General features: G+C 25.0%; 1 protein-coding gene across 2 annotated transcripts; it reads right to left on the reverse strand.

Moving 5' to 3' along the window:
* Nucleotides 1-458: 458 nt before the first annotated feature.
* On the reverse strand, nucleotides 459-18,517 carry LOC145849686 (cysteine-rich motor neuron 1 protein-like). 2 transcript variants are annotated; one of them, XM_082954701.1, is made up of 15 exons: nucleotides 18,254-18,517; nucleotides 16,580-16,728; nucleotides 13,690-13,935; nucleotides 13,447-13,555; nucleotides 12,619-12,761; nucleotides 11,769-11,984; nucleotides 9,878-10,027; nucleotides 9,313-9,417; nucleotides 7,942-8,128; nucleotides 6,793-6,914; nucleotides 5,187-5,402; nucleotides 4,095-4,307; nucleotides 3,654-3,819; nucleotides 2,554-3,223; nucleotides 459-1,802 (listed from the first exon to the last, which is right to left on the reverse strand). In XM_082954701.1, the coding sequence occupies exons 1-15, from the start codon at nucleotides 18,415-18,417 to the stop codon at nucleotides 1,731-1,733; spliced, it is 2,928 nt and encodes a 975-aa protein (XP_082810827.1). In that variant the 5' UTR covers nucleotides 18,418-18,517; the 3' UTR covers nucleotides 459-1,730. The 2 variants fall into 2 exon arrangements, with proteins under 2 accessions (XP_082810827.1, XP_082810826.1); XM_082954700.1 differs by having other exon boundaries at nucleotides 5,187-5,405.
* Nucleotides 18,518-25,565: the final 7,048 nt, after the last annotated feature.

Below are 25,565 nucleotides of genomic sequence, written 5' to 3' on the forward strand. Positions count from 1 at the left end.
CGGTATGCACCAGTCAGTAGCCGACTTCGTAATCAGTCGCGTGTAAAATGTGAATGCCTTTATCTTCGCTATTTACGTGACGTCATTATGGCAAGAAAGAGCCTTATTGCTATATACTTATATCCAATGCCTTTGTTAGCTAGCTTTGTTACGGATATATTTTTGAAAGAAATGAGAAAAGTTTCAACGTACGACTTACAGTGGTATAATTGTCGAAAACATTTAAGCTGTGTGTTCACTATAAGTTATCTTTACTTCGTTTTAACCAGGTTTGGGTTTAAATGTTTATTAAGTTATCGATGTGAAGTTATAAATTAAATTAGTTTTTATAAAAAAAATCTTCTTAAATAATTGTAAACAATATTATTAAGCTTTTAAAGAATGTGCATTACTTTTCAATTACTTAGCAACCTTCCTCTTTTTTCGTACAAAAAAATAAATATAAAGACTAAGTATAGTAAATAAACAAATGTTTATTTTTAGAACGAACAAAAAACACGAGTGTAAAGTAAAAATAATGTTTTGGCCTCTCTCCCCCTCAAAGTAAAATAACGTTTTAATAGATTAAAAAATGCAAAAATAAAGCAAGTAACTTCTTTAATAAGTGATTAATCAAAATTTTAGCGAATAAGCAATCAAAAAAAATTAACAAGTAAAATATACTCACTTACCCTAGAATCTAGATCAACAAAGATTACTATGAAACTTTTTCGCACATTCTTTTTATGTTATAAAACATTTGAAATATTATTTAGAATAAAACAATCTAAACCGTTCCCGCGGCGTTGACTGTTTATTATAAGACTTTGTTTTTGTAATTTTTTTGTTTAAATAAGAATCTCTTAAGATAAATATCCAAAATGATCTAGCGTGATGGAAAATAAAATAAACAAAAAGCGGTGCAAAGCACATTTAAAAAGCGTGGTTTTAATTGACGTTTGTAAACAAAAACACTATAGAAAAAGTATAATCTCTTAAAAACGTGACATTATAAAAGTACTGATTTAACCGTAGTGTAGAAAAATATTCTAGACTGTCACAACTTCTTTATAGTAAATTAAAACAAAGACTACTTCTAACTATGTTATAAGGTTTCAATAAAGTTTTTATAAAACTTTGTCTTAAATTTAAAAATCTATCATTCTAAATATGCAATATTAATATAAAAGTTTAAACATTGCAAGTTCTGAAATATTAAGCAGTCTAGTTATCTAATCATTTAACCTACTTTAAAAAGCACATTATTTCAAAGCAAACAGTGTGTAATTTGTTCCAATAGAAAAACGTTAATACTGGTAAAGTTCGAACTAAATGCGAAGAAAAAAAAAGTTAAAAACTAAAAAGCATAATCTTTTTACACCGAGCACAAATGAGTTTTTACTTAAGTTTTTAATCAAAAAAGTTCTATTGTTAAAGGGGAAAGAGACCACGTACTACAACAACAAAATCAGCAGACTAAGTAAAAAGATAAACACAAACAATTCTTGTTCAGTAGCGACGTTAAAACGAGTTTTGTCATAATGACGTCATACTTCTACGTCGTCAGTCGAAAAAATAAAACAAAAAAGAGCACTAAAAAATAAAAAGAAATGATGATTTTTATTAATTCTAGTCGTTTTGGCGGTCTGCTTCCTCGTTTTTTCAGCGATTAGCAGGACACAAATTGTGATTGGAAGTGATTTTTGAAAATTTTGCCTATTCTTGCATCTTACTTATGATGATTTTATTTGTTATAAACACGACACTGGCTCACTGGTGCCAACCATGTGCGCGCGTATGTCGGGATAGGGGTTAGGAGCTTCCTGCAAAGGTGTTTTATTTAAATAAAATATTCATTAATCTGAACAGAAAATTTTATTTCATTATTGAATTTAAGCACGGTTTGTGTTAAACTCAAAACAAAAAAAAAGAAAATTGTTATTGTAAAACAAACTAAATTTAAAATAAGAACAAAGTAGCTGTTTTTTTATGTGTATTTTACAAAAACCAAAACTAAATTAACAAGCTAAAACTATAACTAAGGTAGTTTGTTTTAACTTAAGAGAAATAGCTATTCTATAGCAGACGTTAGTTCTATAACTATACTGTAATTTACTAAAACTAGTCTAAAGATTAGAACTTGACTTCAAAATTTATAGCTAATTTTTTATCTGAGCCTAAACCTTTTATAAGTTTTTTATTTAACCAATTTTTAAATTATATTGATTAAAAAAAAATAAAAAAATCTATTCTTTTAATATTAATAATTTTTTATCCAAAAAGTAAAACAACAGAAATTTACATCTTCTCTAAACGACAGTAAAAAGTTTTAAACTAAATTATTTAAAATCTCTTAGACTGTTGCAGTACTGTATAATTCATACTTTAGTATTTTATATAAAAGCTGAATTAATTCACTTTAAAAAAAACCTCTGCTTCTCATATGTCCTTAAAGAACCATAAAAGTAATGTAAGCTTGAATAAGGTTGTAAACTATTAGCTTTAATATGCTAATTACTTTATCAATAACAAATGATAATGAAAACATTAAACACATATGAATTTAAATCTTACTTTTTTTTGTTTAGGCTTGAGATGATTTCTCTTTAACCAAACACTAAAAATTGTTGTCAGTATACCACCAACTACTACTAGGGAAAGGATGACGACAACGACAGTTAACTTGGGGTCATTCTTCTTACTTTCTTCTTCTTCTTGTTCTTTTTGAAGTGTAACTTTGACAAAATCTAGTTTGTTACTGTCAAATGTGTCTAATGGTGCAGGTTTCACCTTTTGAGATGTCATAACAGCTGCGTCAGTAATTACATTTAAATTTTTTGTGATAGACTGTTGCGTGTCTTCAATAAACACTACTGTGTTATTTGTCGCAGGTGTGACAGGAACAAATTCACAAATGGGACAACAAGACTCCTCGTCCTCAACGATTCTACCTCCTTCTTCCGGCTTACAAACTTCTGTTAAATCTGGGCATGTTGGTTTTCCACAAAACGGCTTTCCAGCGACACAGGTACAATTTTTGCAATCCAGGTCAACTTGATTTGGAATTTTCAGCGTCACCACCCCAGAATCATCAGATTTTTTGCGCCTTGTTGTTGTAGCTACTTTGTTGGAGATTTTACAAGTACTTTTCTGCTTCTCTGATAAGCAACGAGGGCAACATTCACCTTCAAGAACGACAGGTTCATCACAATCGAGGTCTACGGCACACTTTTCCGTAAAACATCTGAATAGTAGAGTTGTGATTAAATCATATAAATTGAAAACAGAATAAATTTAAAAATAAAATATTTATTGTATTAAAAATTTATATAGCTTTATTAGTATATAAAAATGATTTCTCGCAATCTATGTCGAAAGCTGAAGTTTTATTTTAATGTAATAGACTAATGCAGTGGTCTTCACGGTAATTGAAATCTGTGCACACTAAATTTGAACATAAAAAATAATGTGCACACAAAACTGAAAACCTCCAAAAAAATATGCCGAGGACTATTTTTGCTCTTCATCATAAAATGATCAGAATTTCTAGAGTAAGTTTAAGAATGATTATTTTTACAACCCAAAACAAACTTCATGCATACCGTGAAGACCACTTGTCCAATGGAATATAAAATATCTCTAAAATCTCATTGGTAATATAAGCACATTAATACCTTCTGTATCCGTATACACAAACACATGACATGCACTCATCTTCCTTCCATAGCTCGTTAACTTCTTTTCTACGCTTCGCGTTATCATGACAATACATATTGCTACGTGGTCTAGAGCTTTTTCCCAACCGTAAAAGGTCTTTTGAATTTATTGCTGGCGTTAAGTCTGTAAGAAGTCGTTTAAATTACCTTATATAAAAAAAATAAATTGTTCTTTACAATTTTAGGTTTAGTACTTTTGTTTAAAAACATATAAATTACAATACACATTTTTATTTTTTTAATTTTGCATTGCTAAAGCTAACTTAGTTTTTAATTTATTTTAGTTTTATAAATTTCAATTGAATTTAAATATCATCTATTAAATTTTCAATGATAAAGTATTTCTATATTAACAAACAGAAGAAAAAGATAAAGTTCTACGCATAAGTGTGTTTTTACCAGAGCACGTTCTGCAACAATCTCCTCTTTTAATTTCGGTTATTTTACATGGAAGAGGAGGACACTCACGGTAGGTGCACATCACTTTTCCTCTGAAACATAAACATGATGTACATCCTTCATCAATACTCCAAGTAGAACCTTCTTGTTTTACACCTCCTTCATTTGTCAAACAACTTAATGGTTCTGAAATTAATGATATTGCACCTGCTTCTGCAAAAAAAAAACAAATCTTTGATAAATCTTATTTAACAAAATATTAGTCACTGTTCTACAATTAAAGACTTGTTCAATCACCATATGTAGTCATAAATCTAGTTGAGTATTTTAATAACAAAGAACATAATCAGATAAACAAAAAAATCAACTTAGTAAAAACTAAACATAATTATTTAGAATGAAAATAAGAAAATTGAAAAGACAAAAAAGGAAATGACCATTTAAATTTGAGGATGCCTTATTGTTTATAAATACATATGAACAAAAAAGTTTGACAAACCAAACTTTTTTTTTTAATAAAAATAGTATATAACTTTTTTTGGCTACTTTACATATTTAGCAACTGAATGATTTTTTTAAAGTTATTAGATTTCGTATTTTTTTACTTTATGTATTTATTACTTTTTAAGAGATGTATTTTCTTTCGAAATAACTCAGTTAACAAACAAAAATCTTTTTTTATTTAGTTATGCATTGTGTAACATATTTAGTTATAAATTTAAGCTGTATACTGATTAAAAATGTGTGAATACCTTGAATATTTTGATTTTAATTCAAACACCGGTGTTTAACAGTGTAATCTAAACCATTTTACTCAAGACTAACTTAAAAATAACTATTGTTTATTGTGCGTTTTTTATATTATTACTCAAAAGTGTACAACGAACTTTTATGGCGCTTAGACTTTTAGTTAAAAGGTTTTTATGTAAATAAAAGAAAGCTCCTATGAAAACAATTAAAGTACAAGTAAACGTCGTCTACTGTCATTGAATCATCATTTATGAAATTGACTTATACTATGAGATTATAAACTTTTACTGTTTAAATCTTTCAAGCTGATACTTTAGTTGTTACTGCATTTAAAATTCAAACCTGGGCAGTATGGGCAACATTTTTCATTCGACGAAACGGGATTATCGCATTCAGGAACAGGGCATTTCAGTGCTTCACAGTAAATTTTATTTCCTCCACATAAGCAATTTCTACAACCCTCTGTCCATTTTTCTCCACCCTGCCTTTTATTTCCTTTTTTATCTACGCAAGATCCAGCTTGAACTTGATTGTCATATAAAGGAACTTCGTTTCTGTCTGCTAAATACAATAAAGCTTCCTTAGAAAGAATCAAAAATTGTTCACCGAATAATAGAAATATATTCAATTGTAATTTATACAATTTGTAGAAACTATACTTAAAAATAAATTTCGCTAAAATTTCATTTTAATTTTCATTATTAATATAATTTTTGATTTATATATAACCGAGAGTTTATAACTTTAAAAAAAGTTTTACTAAAAAGCTTCCTCAGCTTTGCTTTTATAATTTTTTTTAATTTATCTGATTTTTTTAAAGCACTCAAGAAAACTCTTCTATAGTTTTTTAAACAAAAGTGTTTTTCTTGTCACAATGTCAACAAAGTTTAAAGTAGAATCAACGTGAACTTAAAATCGTAAAGGACTAGTTTATAGAAATTAAAAAATAACTTTGTACATTAAACGTATTTTATTTAAAATATACAATATTTAGTTTAGTGATACTCTGTCTATAATGCAATAAAAGTTGGCATTGGTCTAATTTAGTTTAAAGAACATTAAAGAAATCGACACTTTTAACTAGTCCTTCAAAAAAAAGAACTCTCGGTCATCAAACTACACACCACATATATACTTAAGCTGTTTTGAGTTGTAAAAAAGGTTTTTTACTGATAAAATCTTAATTTCTAAGAAAGAAATACTAATCAATTAAAAAGCAACACACAACACTTTGCTAAGTAAAAGCTTTACTTGATAAAAACTTTAGTTTTAATAGTTAATAGAAATGAGCTTTAAACATTAACATTGGGAAAAAATTATTAAACAAAATTACTGTATTAATAGTTGCTGAATTTAGTATTTTATTAACAGTCTAACATACAATTAAAATATAATGGATAAACAAAATTGCTACAATCGAGACAGGACCAATGTCTTCTAAATCTAATTAATGTAATCAATATCAACTGTATTCAAACATTAGTTAATTTTAAACATTAAATAAAACATATGAAAGTTACATCCCTATGCTACCTTTTTTTTTCGATTGATTTTTTAGTTAATTGTTCGTCAGTTTAACATTTAAAATCATTTTTAATATTTTTAGGTCTCATATACTTTAATATATTTTTAGTATAAAACCTTTATGTGCTTTACTAATAAGCATATTGTTTTTATAATTTTTTTTGTTAGTTATGAAAATTGAATTAAACATTAAATATATATATTTCCCGCTTGAAAAGTACCTACTTTTAAACTAAACTTTAAATTTAAGTAAAATTAGATTTGTAACTGTTGCTTGTAAGATTTTAATTGATTTCTTTACTACTAAATTTCAACATATAAAAATTTAAATTTATTTTTACTGTCTAATTGAAACCTGCTTTTATTAAAGGTGCTTATTGTAAAGACAGCTTGACTATTATTTATCAATCAGGCTAAAACTAACTTTCACATTCACAAGTCAGACAGTCAAAATCGTTTCTTTTATTTCCAAACTTGCAGTTTTTAGGGCAGTTTCTTATTCCTGGACATTCGAGGCATTTACATTTTTGACAACTCTTTACTTTTCTGTGAACATAGATTTGTAACAAAAAATATTATCTTGTAGAAAAAGTCTAAACATTAAAAACTAATAACTATCAAAATTACCTTTATTCAATTTAAACAATCACCATTTGCTTTTAAAAATAAATTTTGTTGAAGTAAAACAGAAAGTAAATAAAATGTATGTTTTTTTTTAGAACTGTTGTTTTTTTTTAATATATGCTTAATTTTGATGTTTTCTGTTCTTGTTGTAATTTTTTAGTACTTCTCAATAAATTTTGCAACTTAAGAAAAAATACCTAAAAAAGATAAAGCATTTAAAAGTTATATACATAAAAAAACTAATACAAACAGAACTTTAAAAAAATTTCTCGTTGAATGTATAAAAATAAAAGACTTCCATATGTTCATTAAAAGTATTTATCATACGCAGTTTAAATTAAGACATATTACGTTTTTTATCAATAGAAATTTAAAGCTTAAACTATAAAAAAAAAATGCATAAAAACAATTATTCTACAATTATTCTAATTAAACAAAAAAAAACAATTAAGTGTAGAAGTACTTTTTACAAGTCTGTCTATTAAAAACAATCTAGGATTTCTACTTTATCAAAAAAAGTTTTTTTTTTATCTGGTAAAATACAAACCTTATCTTCGAATAACGTAAAATAATACGTTTAATAAGTATGCTGATAATACATATCCGCTTATTATTTGATAAAAAAATTATAAATAAAATGCAATCAAAACTGAAAAAAATACGATAACTAGTTAATTTTTTTTTCTAAATCAATGTTATGTTTTGAAGTTTCTTACTAAAGTTTTATAAAGTTTTACACACGTTTTTTGCAAAGATAATAATAATGAAAACTTTTTAATTTAAATACATACAGTTTTTATAACAGTTTTGGTAAAAACTTAGTTAAAAGATTATAGGTAAGTTTAAAAACAGCTTTTGGATAGTTCCTTTTAAGAGTATAAACTTAGTTTTTAATAAAATTGGTTGTAATTTCAATAGTTCTTATTTTATTAAAATTCGTAAAACTAACTTAAATCCAAATGCACATTGTTTATCGCAAGTTCTGTCTTTACACTTTTTGCCCCTAAGTCGGATGCATTTGCATTTACGACAACCCATTTGATCGTATTCAAATCCTCGCGGACATTTTAGGTTGCATTTTTTTAGAGCTGGGCATGCATTTTCAATGATTTCAAGTCCGTTTGGTTTCCGTTCACCTATTTAAAACAGTTATAGTAATGTTAAGTGACTAAGTAAATTTAAGATACTGAAAATAAAACATAAGTTAAAAAGTGTTGACATAAAAAGTTAGATATCAATTACATAAAATACTGAAAAAGTTCCTTGTTCCTTTTTTAAACCTTGTTTTTTAACTGTTTCAAATATTTTTAATTGTACGAATTAGACATAATAAAAAAATACAAATTGCTAAAAACCTTATTTTTTTATCTTTTAACTCAAACGATTTAGTTTATTAAAGATATGTTAAATACCAGTTTTATTCTGTGTTGTAGATAAAATTTATTAACACTTAACGATTACACTTTTGTAAACTTAAATAGTTTTCTAAAAAAATTATAATTTTAGTTACAACAAGACTTTTAACTTGTAAAAATCAAGTTATTTGAAAATTATAGTTAGATAAAACTGTACGTAGGTGTAAATACAAATTCCAATCATTGGTAGTTTAAGTTACATAATGCAAAACTAGCTTATATTTTAACTGGTTTTCGGTAAATGAAAAGTATGCGTGCGTGTTAGTTAGCTAACCACAAACCGAATAAAATATAGTGTAGCTTTGTACATTCTAAAATATTTGATATAATTTAGATAGTAAATTGAGCTAGTAAAATACTGCTTAACTTTTAAAGAAATATTAAACAGGGCGTTTATAAAAATAGCCTTATAAAACTTATTTATTCCGAATAAAAATTCGTTATAGTTTTTTTGTTTAAAAAGTGAGTTTTAGAATAAATAAAAAACTTTTTTCTGATTCATTTCTTCAGCTTAAGTTTCGTTTAAGGATTTTAAAGTCTCTTGTATGTTATAGACTAGATGATAATATTAAAGTATAAACTAGTTTAAGTAGCTTAGTTTAACATTAAATGTTTTATCTGTTTAAGCAATCATTTATCAAAAATTTTATTAATTTTCCCATGTATATATAATAAATATTGATCATAATTAAATTTAAGAAAGTCTTTTTTTTTATGTGTGCCAATAATTATTCTTTTAATAAAGTATTTTTCTTTACAGAACATCTTAAAAAATTTTTTAGCAATAAATAAATATAAGTTTTAATTTAAACTGTACATCAATTAAAAAGCTTTAAAATCTATAAAGTAAACTAGTATTACTGAAAGTAGTTTACTGTTTTATGTAGCAGTAGAAGCAAATTTACTTTTACATGCGCAGAACCCACAATCATTTACGTAATAGTCGTCATTGTTAGCACATTTTTTGTTACAACTTTCATACTGCCATCCAACATCACCAGTGCAGTGGTCTGAAATATTTTATATTGATAAAAGTTTAAATAGTTTCAAAGTAGATAAAGTTTAAGAAAAATGTAAAAAGAAAACTAAAAACTTTTTTTTTTTCAAGGAGTTAAAGTTAATAAACTAATGTAAACTTTTCGAATATAAATAATCGTAATTTGTTTTGATAAGTTTGTACCAGACTCTTTGGTATTTAAAAGAAATGCTTAGGTAAAAAATGGCTTTTGTCATAAGAAAAATATACTTAGTTTTTTTTTAATATTTTAATAAACTAAACTTTAGCATAATTTAGAAAAAAAGACATTGGTTTAGTTGTTTCAACCGTAATGATAAATTAACTTTTATTAATTTTTATTGGTTTAATTAGTAAATTTGAAAAATTGAAGTTGTTTGACAAAAAAACAAACTTTAATGAAATTGTATCATATTATTTTTATTTGTAAAAAAAACCAATTTTAAAAAATTAACCTGTGTTACAGTAATTGTAACTACAGTTGTACTTTCCTTCTTCAGTACAAATACAAAATTCACAATTTAAGTTGTACTTTTTTGTATAGCTGAAACCAAAATCGACTTTTCGTAAAGCGTCTTTCGGGTGTTTACATCTTACAGCAGACTCTGTTCAATAAATATATAGCTTTTATTTGTTTACCATTTTGTAAATTCATTTTTTTAATACCATTTACCTTAATAATTAGGTCATCGATTCTATATTTTTCAGACGTATTAAACTATTTACAAATGTACATCTTAAATTTTCAATTTATTAAAAAACTTAAAATATTTATGCAAACTAACTACTATGTAAAACTTAACATAATTGTTTGAGTTGCTACAAAAGTACATAGTTTAAAACTATCTGATGTTTCCTAAACTTATGTTTTTGTTCATTTAAAGAAAATAATCGGCATAAACGAAAAAAATATATAATTATTTATTATTATTGTTCTATTTACGACAAGCTTATATAAGGTTATATTAAGTTTAAAATAAAAGTTAAAAATAGCAATAATTTTACATCTAATTTTACTTAAGACTTATGCGCTTGAATGAAAACACGTAAATTTATTCTACATAAAAAGTGCCAATTTTAAGCACAAAAGTAAAAGAATTATTTTTTATAACTAAACAACACAATTAAACTGTTGTATGATCAGTGAACTTTCAAAATTCTTGTCGCTTAATTGGTTTTTGTTTATATAAGCGATTCAAAAAACTATAATATATTTTTTATCAAACTTAACTTATTTAGAAATAATTAATAGTTATTATAACAACACAAAAATTATATGCAATGCTTGTATTCCAACTTTCATAAAAGTTAAGCTTTACAGAAAACTTATAAAATCCACTGTAAACAATATTTAAAATAAACAAATTATAATACAGACAAAATAAAACAATAAAAATAACAGTAAGTATTTAACCGGTTACTAAGATTTATTTCATACAAAAATAAACTGCTATTTTGACATAAAAGATTATTATCTAATACAAATAACATTTTGAATACAGATAAATATTATTTACGTTATAAAAATACTTTTTACTAAGATGAAATGCTACTACAATTTTATTGTTTTAAATTTGATAAAGTTTACAGCGTAAGTACATTGTTATATTTTAATATAATTTTAAAATCTTATACATCAACGTACTAAGGCCAAATTTTTAAAACTAAAATAGCTAAATAGTTATTCTAAGCTTTAAATGATAACATTTGTAAAACAAAAAAGAAATTCCTATTAACATCTGAATTTAGCCTACTAAGAACTATTACCCAACGTTTATGTTGACCTAAAAAAAGAAATAATTACTAAGATATATATTTATATATTGGATTGGGAAGAAAAAAAGCTCAAAAAAAAATCACAAAACAGAAATCATAAAATAAGAATTAAAAAAGTTTTTATTAATTTGTAAAATGCTACTGATAATAAAGTTTGACGAGTTTGCAAGAATCTCAACCTTACTAACGAAACCATAACAAAGAAAACAAACTAGTTTGTTTCTTTATTTAATATATTTGTATTCTTTTATTTAATTAAGTCTAAACAATTATCGGCAAAAGCTATAGTATGTGTAGTAAATTAAGGTTTTATTAAACAGTTACGGACATGCGAAAACTAAAAAACAATTCATTTCCGAAAAAAAATTACATCAATGGTGATTTTTTTATTTATCATATCTAAGTTATGTTTTATTTATTTAAAAGTCTTAGCTAGTTTAAAAGACTAAAAGAGAGTTTAGTACTAAATGCTACGTAAAATATCATGTTAATACACCAATACCATAGGTTATTACTAGAAAACATTTACTATTACTAACTAGTATTTTTTATAAAACCGTCATAACTTACTCGGAACTTTTATGCTTTCAAACTCAGTTGGTTTACACCGCTTGCAGCAAACTTTGTCAAAATCGTCTATGCATTTTTTACTCTGACAATGATATTGGTATGTTTTAAGTAAACCGTCTTCACATTCGTGGACAGAGCAACTATCCAGGTTGTAATAGACTCCTCCGTGTGCAACTACAGAGTCATTTACTAGACATCCTAAAAATTCTGGTTTACCTGTTGAAATAAAACTATAAACATCTATGTTTGAAAAAACTAATATCATTATTTGAATTTGTTTAACTTAAACGTACTATAAGATCTAAATTTTTTTAAATTTTTAAAAATATTTATATCTTAAACTTTTTTGTAACTACACCATCCTAAAATTAAAGATAAATCAGTTGGCATTTAAATAATTACTGATATTGTTTCGTTGTTTTAATAGTTTTGTTTGTGTTATGAACTAATTAATTTTTATGGAAAATAAATTAAACCCTTATACTATACTTAAAATTATGTTTGAAAAAACCATGTTTTCTTATAGCTGTTTTCTATAAAATTTTAGACTAAGTTAAAATTTCAATATACTATAATGCTATTTAAAATGTAATTGACATAAAATACTTTATAAGAATTCAGAAACACTGTCATCATAACTTAAAGATTAAAAATTTCAATCTTAAAAGTAATTTAACTAAGTAAACAATTGGAAGCATTTTATTCTTTTTAGCAGAATTTAAAAATATCCTTGAGACGACTAATAAAATCATGTCATAACAAACCATCATAGTAAATTAAATACATGCGAATGCATACTTTTAAGTCTGCTATATTATTATGACGTCAAAAATATATTATGCAAACTGACTTTCTAAACACTCTTTCTTGTTGCAGCAGTACCCTGGTTTTGCAGCTATTCTGCGATGGGTAAGATAGTGTTGAGTTCCATGCGGACAAATTATATCTTTATCAGGACACAAAGTAGAGTTGTCTGGGTCACAAGCACACATCCTTTTCAATTTATTAACTTAATATTTCTTATACTGATTAAAAAGTTTAAGTAGTCAGTTTAATACAGTTTAATTAGTACGCGTGAATAATTTTTTCTTAAAGTTAAGACACTTTAGAGTTAACAAGTTTTTCTTTTAAAAAAGCTCATAAAAAGATATAAACAGACATAACTAACACATATGAAGTTGTATAAACAAAATTAAATATATTTCGTTAATCTTTTATGAAAAAAAATACAAAAAATCTATAGTTTAAAGACTTAGAATAGACGATAAAAATGAAAATAGTTAAAAAAAAAATTACGTGTTTATGTATAAAGCATGTTTAACGTGCTTAAGCTGCACACCTAAAAATACTCGTTTTTGAGTCAGCATATGAGCTTGCTGTTGCTGCAACATCAAACGATACCGATAAATTTATAATCTAGTAAAATTTTTTGGCAAATAATTTTTCTCTGTAGTTTTAAAAAAACTATAAAATTCAATTTCACGCTATTGTTAAGTTCTATGTTTGAAAATAAAAAACATTTAAAATATAACTTTTAAGTTAAAATTTTAAACTGCTTTATTTTGTTAGTTTTTATTAATAACGTTTTTTTTTCAAGTTTATTTCATGTTTCCATTTTAAGTTTTATACAACTTTACTAAAATAAAGATATTCGAGTTCTAATCATGCAGCAACTAACCGATCAGTAGGAATTGGGCAACACGCTTCGCCCTGATCAGGCTCAAAATCATGAATACTATCTTCTGGGCATTCCCACAACACACACAATTTTGAAGAACATTTGAAGTCTTTTTTATAATTATCATTTGTTAACAAACTAAATCTAATTTTTTTACAAAATAAATAAACTTAAATTAAAAAATGGATTACTTAAAGACATAAGCTTAAGAATTACTATAACGAGATAGAAAAAACTGCTGACCTTTGCTTTTACATTCGTACTGATCACAACACGACTCCAATCTTCCTGTCCCTTTTTTAATTAAGAATGGGCGTAAATTTTCTGGACACTCTATATTTTTCGGACAAACTTCGTCACAAACACACCTGCTAGATCTTGGACAACAAGCGCCCTGTTCGATGTAATGGTAGTATCTTGATGAAGCGTAAGGACAATCTTCAGTAATATCAGTTTCACATACTACATCTTTGCAGTCTGGATTGCTTTCTAAAACAAATGCGTTTTTTAACATGTTTTATAAAACTAAAATTTTCTTCAAGCTATTTAATATCTATAAAGTAGTTTGAAAGCAATTTTTCTATGTGTTTCCTAATGTCTATTGCTAATTATAGCGACTTGTTATTTATTTAAATAATTGAAATGATTATTTAAAATCTTTTTAAACACATCACTCAAATAAAACTCATACAATAGTTTAAGTGTTTTTAATACGAGCATAGTAATAAACATGGTAAAAGTTATGCATCCTTTTTATAGTTTAAAACTAATCAGTGTAAAAGGAATGCATACTTAAAAAATAGTGAATGAGCTAAAAAATGTTAAGATTAGTACAACAAAACATAATAATAATAACTACTTTTATATTAAAGTTTTTATTTCGGTTACGAAGGGTATCTTATGTAAAAAATTATTAAAATAAATAATAATTTTAAATATGTTTTTGTTTTAATTCTACAAAATCTAAAAAAACGTTTAACCAAATTTTTATTCATATTTAATTTTATAGCTTAGTTTTCAATAATTAATTTAATTATTTTATTGATCACAAACGTACTACTATTATTAATAGTAAAGTTAAATGTTACTAAAAACCAAAGTTTTCTAATAAAAAGTTTCTAATAAAAATTAGGTTGTTTTTTAAGACCTAAAACTAAAAAAAAACTTAAGAAGACAAAAAAGACCTTTTTTATTAGTTTGTAAGGTAAGCGTTACGCTAGAAACACAATAGATTTCGCTAATAAAACAGTAGGTATATATTGTGAAGCGCACCAGCTACTTAAAAATGTAAAGTATTTGCAGCTATTTACTTTTACTTAATCTAACGATCTAGTAATTAACTTGCTACCCAAGAAAAAAGCTTTTATTTAGCCCGAAGGCCTCGTACGCTCGAAAAACAGATAACTTTAAACAAATTGTCGTTGTACAGCAGTCGGATATAAGAGCGTTTCTGTGAGCGCCTGCGAATTAGTTTGGTTTCCTTGGCAGAGTTGCGTTCAACATGAAATTACAGGCATTGTGTTGTGTGTGTAAGTAAGGAGAGGATAAATATACTAAGTTTAAAATTGGAGACTGGTACTGAATGGCTTCGAAACGAATGCCTCATGTGCAACAATGAAAATATTTGCTATTTACCGCAAGTGAGAAATCGAAGCAGTGCGGGTGCAAAGCTGCTGCTACCGAAAAAGCTCAGCTCTTCCATACGTATTATGGCACCTTTTTTACTACTAAGTCTTTCAATAGCTAACAGCTGTATGCTGTTTTAAAATAAACCCTTTAACAGCTGTTTACCGTTGTCAAGTTAGTATACAAAAAATAATTAAGGCAGGTAAGGTGTGCGTGGAACGAGTAATAATTGCGCTGTTGTAAGTTATTAGATATTTAGTACAACAAGTTTTATATATAAACGCAAAAAATTTCAATATGGTTTTTTTATTGCTATTTTTAAATGTCATTTTTTCGTAAACTAACCTATTTACATTGTTTAAAGGGTTTTTTTTTTACTTTGACGACTTAACTTTTTATTTATCTAGACTCTTAACTTACATAAATTTAATTTTTTTTTGTCAGTATTGTTTATATAAATGTTATAATAAAGTTTAAATATGACTTTTTAAAAGTTTTATAAAGTAAATTATAGATTTTAAAATAAAAAAAAGAAACACAGTAATTTGTTAAGTTTCTTATAAAAACCTAGCCATTATGATGTTTGTTGAAAATCTAATCAACACTCAAAAATATTTTTGATAAATTTTAACAAAAAAACGCTACACATACTTTTTTTTTTAGAGCTGATAAAAATTTATAAAACTTATTAGTTATATCAATGGTACTTTCAAAAGTTATCACATAAATTTATAATTAAGAACTTAATAAAGCTCACTAAATAGTTAAATATTCTGAGCTTTATAGTAATTAAACATAAAAAGCTCCACAAAATTTCAAACAACTTTAGTTATGTTTATTTAAAAAGAGTTTTTAAAATATAAAATGCTTTATTTTTAATTACTTTTGCTTTAAACAACTAATTGTTATTTTTATTAGAAAACAGTTCTTTTTATACACAGTATAAAAAGAATTGTCGTACATAATTGTACAAGTTTGATAACTTTGAGTAAATGAGCATATGACCAATAATGCAGTCTTTTTAAACTTCATCAGCCACGTGCGTCAGTCTTAACTTGTTACAAAGCGGAACAATGATGTTTGCTTGTAAACACTTGTTTAGGTGAATAGATTTTTTGTATATTTCGTAAACAGATAGGCTCCAAACAAGTTTCCGTTTCAATTTTGTTCGATAAGTTTGAATAGACTAACAGTTTTTGTTTGTCGTCGATTATAAATAAAACAAGCACTATAATGTTAGTTTTAGCATTTAAAATATACATTTTAAAGACCTAGTAAATAAAAGTTTTGGATACATCAGTTTGAAAATTAAGGAACAGTTAACTATAAGTACATCCTTAGGCTTACTGAAACTTTTTTTTATATATTTATATTTTTTAAAATGTTATGTTATTATAACAATTTCTTTTAAATTTATCAAGTTCTGTTAAGGTAGCTACCTACATAAAATTTTGTAGTACTTTTAATGCAAATATTTTTTTAAATGCTAGAAAAATTAAGCGTTTACCTCTGCAAACTCCAGCAGCCCACTCATTGTGGTCAAGAGCACCTGAAGAGTAATAACAAAAGAGTCCTTCGTCGCATTTACCTTTCAGGCTGTAATGGTACGAATCTTGGCATTCCTCGCCAACTTGCTTAGCACAAGCGTCGCAACAACTGCAAAAAACGTTTTTGAATCAAATACCATTTCAGAGTGTAGCTCACACCTTTGTACATAAGTATGTATGTAAACTAATGTATATACAGATAGTTCCTGTTTTATATAGAAATGATACATAACAATAAAGTAAATTAGTCTTATTAATAAATTTTTTTTAAAGAAGCATATTTGTACTGTGACCTTTAAGATAATAAAATATCAATAGTTAAAAACACAAGCTTTATTTTTAATTTTCTAATTCTATAACTCAAAACATTTTTTTTAAATAACCGTTTTATAAATATAAAAAAATTTGGAGATTTCTAAAAATATAAGTATAATTTTTGAAAATTATATAAAAATATCAGCTAAGCTTTCGAGTTATTTAATTATTTATAATGAATTTAAAGTGTTTTAAAAAGTAACGTTAAAGTTAAACAGAGTAATAATTTTGTGTTTTAAAAAAGAGCTTGTTTTTCGTTTTTTGATCGAAGAAAAACAAATAGTTTTAAAGTTAATAAAATTAAGTTACTGAAAGTATTTATAAAACAACACTGTGGGCAAACAATAGTGTATTCATCAGCTTCTTATGTAAACAAATCTCAATTTGTGAGGCAAAATGTAGTTTATTCAGTCGCTAAGGTGTAGGTTTTAATTAATTACTTGAAGTTTTGATTAAGTTTTGAGTAAGTGTATCAGTTTTATGTTTTAAGATATAATTTATGAACAAAAAACTTTTAAAAAACTAAAAGACTGAATTGTAGTAAAAGTGACAATTAAATAATTCCTTTTATTCTAACAAGTTCGTCGGCAAACATTGCGTGTAATGTTTGAGTGTTTTTGAAAAAGTGTCGTCCACTGTAATTAGCTGTCGCAAGTTTTTAAAAAAAGTTGTTTAACTATCATACTTAAATTTGAATCAAAGTTAAATAGTAAAGAAGATACTTTTGCTTAAAAACTAATTTTTTTAAACAGTTCTAGCCAAGCTGCTTACTTTTTTCTGTTTTTATTCCTTTATTTGTTGGACAAAATGTTACCCGATAAAAATTAAAGTACATATAAATACCCATAAAACTTACTTAATTAGGTTACGAACTTTTTAAACATTAAATTTAAAATAAATTGTTAAACAAAAAACATTATTTTAAACCACAAATAATAAAAAAAATGATACTAATGTTTAATACTTTTATTAACTCTTTTGATATCTACTTTAGTTGGTTTATTATTAACTTGAAACAAAAACACTTATTTTTAAACTTTAAATCCCGTATAAACGATAAAAATAGTGACAACTAGTCGGTATTCTTAATTTTAAAAGCATAAACCAATTTGTAGACCGGAAGTCTATTGTACTTATCTCAGCACAACTAGTTGACATGCGTTGTTCTTTTTATTCCGTTCTGCTTTCTCTTCACATGTAATTCATGTCAACGAACTTGAGACTACGAATCACGCCAGTTTCAAAAATAATAAGCCGATTTTTTATTGTACTTTTGATTTTCAACTTTGGTTAAGAATTTTATTGTAACTAAAACAAACCCGCAGTTGTCCTTCACCACTGAGCCTGGGCAAGAAATGGTTTTGTTGCACTTGCTTGTGTCACAACCACCACAGCTGTGAGCTTCCACTTCTAGTAAGGTGTAATATTGAAATGACAAAACTATTAGGATTAAATAAACGAAGTTTTTCGTTGACAAATACATGTTCTTTTTTAATGTTCCAGTTTTTTTTAGTTATCTTTCGTCTTCTAGTTTAATTCAAATTACAAAAAATATTTGATTTAAATAGAATACGAACTAAAACACGTCTGTGAAACAAATAAGCAACTATTACTACAAAAAAGAACATTTTTAAAGCTTTAGTACTTTTATACTTATAAACTAGCGCATGATGACTTAGAATTATTAAACATGTTAACATAAGTACTCGCTAGCTCAAAAGCTACTACAAAAATAAAATATTGTGGACTTGACATTAGCTTAAAATGATAAGAGAGAGCGTGAAAAAGATTTATTTGCTTGAGAGAAATTATAGTTGTAAATTTTTCAAAATTTTAAGTTATGCCTTAGGCAATAGAATCTAAGTTTATTTCCATTTAATTTTTTCTGTTATAAAGTTATACCAAAAATATATAATTTTTATCTGGATCTGAAATGTATCTTTAAAAAAATTGTAACAAATGTGAAGAAATTTTATAGGTGTAATTGTTTCTAGAAACTGTTGCACAAATATATCAAAAGAGTCTTAAAATATTTAAAAAAAGGGCACAATTTCTATTCTATAAAAGTTATAGTTTATATTTAACAAAAATACTTTTTGTAATCATGTGACTATGCTTGAAAACTTGTTCAATAAAATGTAGTAGCAAAAAGGTTAAGAAATATGCAGTACACAAATTTAATCTGCTAGCAAACATCAAAAGCATTTGCATGCCAACTTTAAATACACGTTTGAACTTGAATACTTAATTAATAATAACCTGCATGATGTTAATTCAAGCTAAATGAAATCTATACTATTTAGTTGAGTAATTGCTATATATTTCTACTGAGTTTTTTTCTTTGTTTACTTGCTCACAACTAACAACAAGTTCAGTTTAGTCACTGTCGTTTCACGCTTCCTGATCTCACGCAAGGCATCGTTCAATCAACAGTCAGCCAACCAACAAAAGTTTGTTTACAATGTTTTTATTGCAAAGTAAGTTACACAACATTCTTAATATTTTTTTTTAGTCGATGCAGATTTTTTTTTGCTAAACTAGAGTTTATAATATATCTGCGCATACAAACTAACACACTTATCAAATTGTTTCTTATGTTTATATATTGCATCGCAAAAGTGACAGATTTAAGTGTGTTGAATGAAAACAACTGCGATAACCAATCAAAACAATAGGATTAAAACTCATCTTATACTGTCTGTAATATTTTTTTGTTTTTATTTTGCTTATCTTTATTTAAATCGATGAGAATATAGTTTAAACTTTTAATAGTTCTATAAAATTAAACTCAAGTCTTCATCTTAAAACTTAATTGTACAATAAACAACAAAAATAAATGGTATTTTATATGATAAATTACGATATAATTATGTTTTGTGCAATTATGCAACGCATTCTGCAAACACGTTTTGATAAAACCAAAGTTCATGTTTAAGGTCAAATTTTTTGAATGCTGCTAATTTTTTTAAATTTCTTGGTTAAATAAACTTTTTTGACCTGTTCAAGAAATACCTTCGTATTGAAATGTTTTTTAATGATTTTGAGTGAATTTAAAAAAATTAATTGTTCACAACAATCTTTTTTTTTTTAGTTTTACAAAACTAGAAAAAGTAAAACAACAAACTTAAGTCATAAAAATTGTAACAAAAACTATTTTTATTTACTTAAGTGTTATTTACAATAAATGGACTTTATTTAAAAATACTTCTTACAGTTTTTCAGTTTTGATAGTTATCAACTCAATAATCTTGTATAGTATTTGCTAAAACTAAACTTTATTTATTATTTTTTAAGTTCATATAGTTAAATAGTAAAATTCTATATTTAGATCTTAACTTTCTGCTTTGTACCAACATAGATGAAAACAATATTTCAGACTTAAGTAATAAATCAAATGTGTATAGATTCAAAAAATAACTAAAGAAAACTATAAAGCAAACTTGGAAACTATTTTCACTAACATGATATTTTGAACTTTTAAGTTTAAAGTTTATACTATTTTTTTCGTTTTTTGTTCTAGAAGATTTACATGAAAACTATATCAAAAAACAGAAATGTTCGTAATTTACATTTCCAGCTTTAATTACTGCTAGCCTACTTGAATATACAAAATTATTAAGCTAAAACGTGGAAACGCCTACTATTTGCATATTATTCAGAAATTATTAAATAAATGAATCCAAAAATATTTACAAAAAGCTTTAGAACGGGTTTATAGTGTTCCCAAATGTAAAAGAAAAAAAATGAAGTTTAGCAAATTGCAGAAACTGTTTTTAAAGTTAAAAACTTTTTTAAGGCAATATATTAGCTTTTTTAGTTCCTGTTGTAAAAACGTTGATAATAGACGTTATAGAGCACTAGACTCATTTTTATAGTAAACAAGAAGTGATTTTAGCACTTTTAACTTATAAAGTTTTGTTTTGAGTTAAAAATTACTTTAATCTTAAATTTCTATGAATCTATATGAATTTATAAATTGAATGTTGTAACGAAATTTTTTTGAAGCTATGTTTCCAAAAAAATATAGTTTCTTGTTAAAAATCTAAAATAAGTCTCATAAACTCAAAATGGTTTATAGCACTTACATAAATTTTATAAAATAAAAACAATTAAATATCAGTCTATATTTTAACAAAATATGAACATTAAAATTAATTAAGAAAAAAAACCTGAATAGTTATTTTCCGCACTCTAACAACAAATATGAATGTTGAAAATATTAAAATTGTAAGCTGTATTTTAAACAAATATAATTTTTTATGCACAATTTTTTTTTTTTGAAAAAATATGAAATTAAACAAGCACTATTATTGTTTAAACTAAAATTAACAATCAAAAATGAAACACCGTAAGTACAATTTTGCAGCCATTATAAAATGAATTATATACCATTTGATTTAAGAAATAGTTTTCATATTTGTTGCAGTTAAATATGTCTGACAAATTTTACACATAAATGTATTTATAGTACTTCAAAATAACTAAATGCAATAATAGAATATTAGTAAAGTAGTAAGTAATTTATAATAAAACTTAAACTAAAAACATTAAAACTTTGTACGAGAATAGTTGTACCTTAACAACATTTAATTACCAGGTTTTCTTAGATATTTTATGACTAACTTTCTATTAGCACATTTGTAGTCTCTCCTACCATTTTAACTGCAAATAAATCTTTTAATTTTGACCATCACGGTTAAGATAAAATCTAAAGATAATGCATTTGGTAGAATTTTAAAGTTAATTTTAGTTTATTATTTTTTACAACAGTTTATGATTATTTTTCTTATTTAAAAAATCTTCGTTACAAGCAAAAATGACTATCAAAAACTTACCAGCATCTTAGTATCCTAAAACATTATCGCTTTAAGCCCTTTTTTAAAAAGAGTAAAACTGCACTTTTTTTGTAGTAATAAGACAGAATTTATAATCAAAACTATTCTTGTATAGAATTGATTTAACCTTTCCTACCCTAAAAAAGAACTAATACATTTAAACGAAAGGATTGTTAATACAGTAGTGTTTAAAGTTTTCTAACGACAAAGGGCTTAAGACATAAATGCCATCAAAATAAATTATTGATAAATTATCATCTTTTTTTCGGTTAACGAACACATTTTTTTGGCTTACGAAAACTCTCAAAACTCCTTTTAAATAGTTCTATGTCAATTTATACATGCTATGTTTTACACTGTAATACTGTTTTACCAGGTGAATTTGTACTAGATTGAAAAAAGGCTTAACAAATAGAGTTAAACCTTTAAACACGGTAAACAAATATATATCGACCAAACAAAAACACAACATCTTTATGTCTTAAACTAGTATGAAAGTAAACCAATCATGTGTTTTTTTTTTGTTTAAATGATTGGTATGAAATTTTAAGAATTTAAAGAAATATTTATGCATATATATATAGATAAAACCGCAAAGTATTTTTCTTCTTTTATTCGATTTAATGTGATAACAATAAAAATTCCTATATATTTAGCTCTTACTTATGCATGAAAATTTTCTAAATTTGAAAATAACAGTTTACCCATATTTAGACAAAACAATTTTTTACAAAAAAAAATCTTTGTTAATTTAGACGAAAAGCCTCACCAGCAACGTCGACAAGAACTTAATTAAATAAATAGTTAGTTTTTTTATTTAGCATTTATTTTAATTAAATAAAAAGTAAGTTTAAAAGTTTACGACAACAATTTACAATTAAAGAAAAAAAATCAAATTTGAAAGGCTTCGCATATTAATAGGTACAATTAGCTTAACGAAGTACATACATTTCTTTTAATTTTATTTATAAAAAATTGGAAAGTTGTAATTAATAAATTTTTAATGTACATAACTGTGTTTCTGCTAAAGAATTTTAAAGTTCTCAACAATAGTTTTGTGATATACGTAAATTTTTTAAAGTTAGATTCTCATCTTTCAACAAACAAAAAAATTTTCAAATCTTAGATACAAAAACTATCAACTACTAAAGTATGAAACAAATATTATACTTAACTTTTATTACCTATTTTTTTTTGTACACTTCTGATGTTAAGTAAAACAACTAAAACGTTTTATCTGAGTATTCACGTATAAGATTTTAAATATTATTTGAATAAGAAGTGTTATAACTTACAATATTGCTAGGGAGAAACACTGTACTATTAAATACTTTTAAATCATTAAACTTTTAATTTATCTTCTGTTTAAACAAAAATTTTGAGTTAGTAATAACAACAAACTTTGCTAAATAGACAAACCAATAGCTTTTACTAAAGAAATATGAACTGTTCTGTTGACTTTCGATTCTACGTAAAGCTTAAGATAAACAATTTTATTTCACTAAAACTAAACAAATATTTTTTAAATGATTGTCGATATAATACCCTAATCTAGTAAATAAAACCTACATAGTAGAAATAACATTTATAGCAATTTTTTGTTATAACCAGAAAAATCACTATGTAAAAATAAATTACCAGCTATAACTGTTTTTATGTAATATCATTAAAAAAACTTGGTCGCTAAGCAAGATTCAACGATTTAGATACTTATAAGCATAGTTTAACCATAGTTTTCAAAGTTTTTTAGATAGAAAGTGAACATAACAATCTAGATCTCATAACTGAATTTTAAGTTATTAATGCTACTGGGAATTTATATATAATACATTCTGGTAAATAAAAAAGTTTTTTATTTCTAATGTAACTCAATAGTTATTCTTATCTTGCTCTTTAGTTTAACAGTTTTTTTAAAGTAAATTTTAAGTCAGGTTGAAAGCTACCATGGCTAATTGAATTTTTTTTTTCAAGTTTTTGAACACAATTTATTTTAATAAGATTTTTAGTAGCTAAAATATTAAAATATGACTACCTACAGACTAACTGTTCAAAATATAGTTTTAATTGTTTGCTAACAAAAGATCCTAGTGAAGTAACTTCACTGGAATATAAATAAAATAAATAAAATTATTTTTTAAATAAAAAAGTTATTTTATTTTACCTACAGACTATTTTTTTAATAAAAAATCTTAACATAAAAAGTACTGTTAAGTTATTCTATTTTTATTTTCTAAAGTGTAGCTATATTGCAGCAATAAGGTTTAAAGTCTACTCAAATTTAATGTAAGCAAATTATATATTAAGATGATATAAATTTTTGTTCACACTTTTTATTAAAAACAACTCTGGTATGACCTACTTATCAAAAAAAAGAAAGTCACAAACATTAAACAAAGTTTTGGAACTCACTATTAAACCATTTACAATTTTTTTTGTAGTAAATAATAAAAAACTATAAATTTTAGTTTCGTTGAATGGGTAAAAATTTAAAAAAAGTTTTATTTAGAAAACAGCTTACCTTGATCAATTTACCCCATATAACTTTTTTTTTTTTTTTTTTGTCTATTACTTTTTATTTTAAACATAGAAATCAAAAATTCGTTTAACTTTATCAACATTTCTAGTTTTTAAAAATGTTCATTTATATCTTAGAAATATATTCCAAAAAAACTACTTGTAGCTATTAAGTTGATGCATGTTTAAACTTGAAATATGTCTGTATACGTAAATCTACGAAAGGTAAAACGTTGCTCTTTTAGTTTGAATGTCATTTATTTGGTTATCATTCCTGAAACGTTAATCTCCGTAAAGGTTATAAAGTTTAAATGAATGAAAAATCTATCATTTATTTTATTTTTGTACCAAAAAATAAATATTAATGTTGAACTTTTAAATTATAAACAGATATAACACGCTCAATCGAAACTCATTATGGACTTGTTATTGAACATAATGGTTTTAAAACAGCCTAACTACTTTTCAACGGTGAACAACTATTTCGAACGCAAACTATATTTTAGTAACCTAAGCTTTATTAACTAACAATTATTTTTTATTATAATTTAAAAACCTCCTGAACAAAAATATTTTACTTTAACTATCTTAAAAGAATGCTTACAAAACTAATTTAAAAACGAAAACTAGTTCTTGAATATTTTATTATTAAAATGTACTTAAAAATAATAAAAGCAAAGTGAAAGTTAAAAATTTGAATTTGATAATTTAAAATTTACAAAAATGTGGGCGAAATGCTTAATTTGGAATCTACAGCTGTGCTTTTAATAAACAAAAATAAGTGTGCTTTGAAGAATTGTTTTAAAAACAAGTAGTATGATGAAACACCTTACAAGTTAGTTTTGTTTAAGAAAATAATCTATTTAGTTTTAAAATATTAAATTTAGGACAAAAAAACGATATACTACAGCTAATTCAGAAAACTTACATATCTTTTTATAGACTTAAAAAGTTATTTTTTCACTTAAATTTAAAGCATACTTAGCTATTATCAATTACTACTTACAGACGGCATCAAGTTTTGCGTAATTGATAGTTTAACAATTATATACTAGTTTTTTTACCATTAATTCTTTTTAAATGTTTATAATAAACTATATTTAAGTTATAACTAGAAGCTTAGTTGCTTTGAAAAACAAAATTTCTTGTTTTTCTTAAAATTTTGTTGATAAAAGATTAAAAGTGTAAAGTTCAGATATAGATATAAAATCTAATAAGTTATTTTCTTCTTTTTCTAAAGTATTTAAACATTACTCAAGTACTATATTTGGTAAAATATTTA

Source organism: Thalia democratica, chromosome 2 (genome assembly GCF_965202585.1).
Source record: "Thalia democratica chromosome 2, ktThaDemo2.hap1.1, whole genome shotgun sequence".
Taxonomy (NCBI): Eukaryota; Metazoa; Chordata; class Thaliacea; order Salpida; family Salpidae; genus Thalia; species Thalia democratica.

What these genes read in the sequence shown, in the direction of transcription:
- LOC145849686 (XM_082954700.1), bottom strand. Translation starts at nt 18,417, where the DNA reads ATGTATTTGTCAACGAAAAACTTCGTTTATTTAATCCTAATAGTTTTG. An exon ending in GGCTGCTGGAGTTTGCAGAG is followed by an intron (nt 13,936 to 16,579) that starts GTAAACGCTTAA and finishes CATTTGTTTTAG; the next exon opens with AAAGCAATCCAGACTGCAAA. An exon ending in TGTGTATACGGATACAGAAG is followed by an intron (nt 3,224 to 3,653) that starts GTATTAATGTGC and finishes TCTACTATTCAG; the next exon opens with ATGTTTTACGGAAAAGTGTG.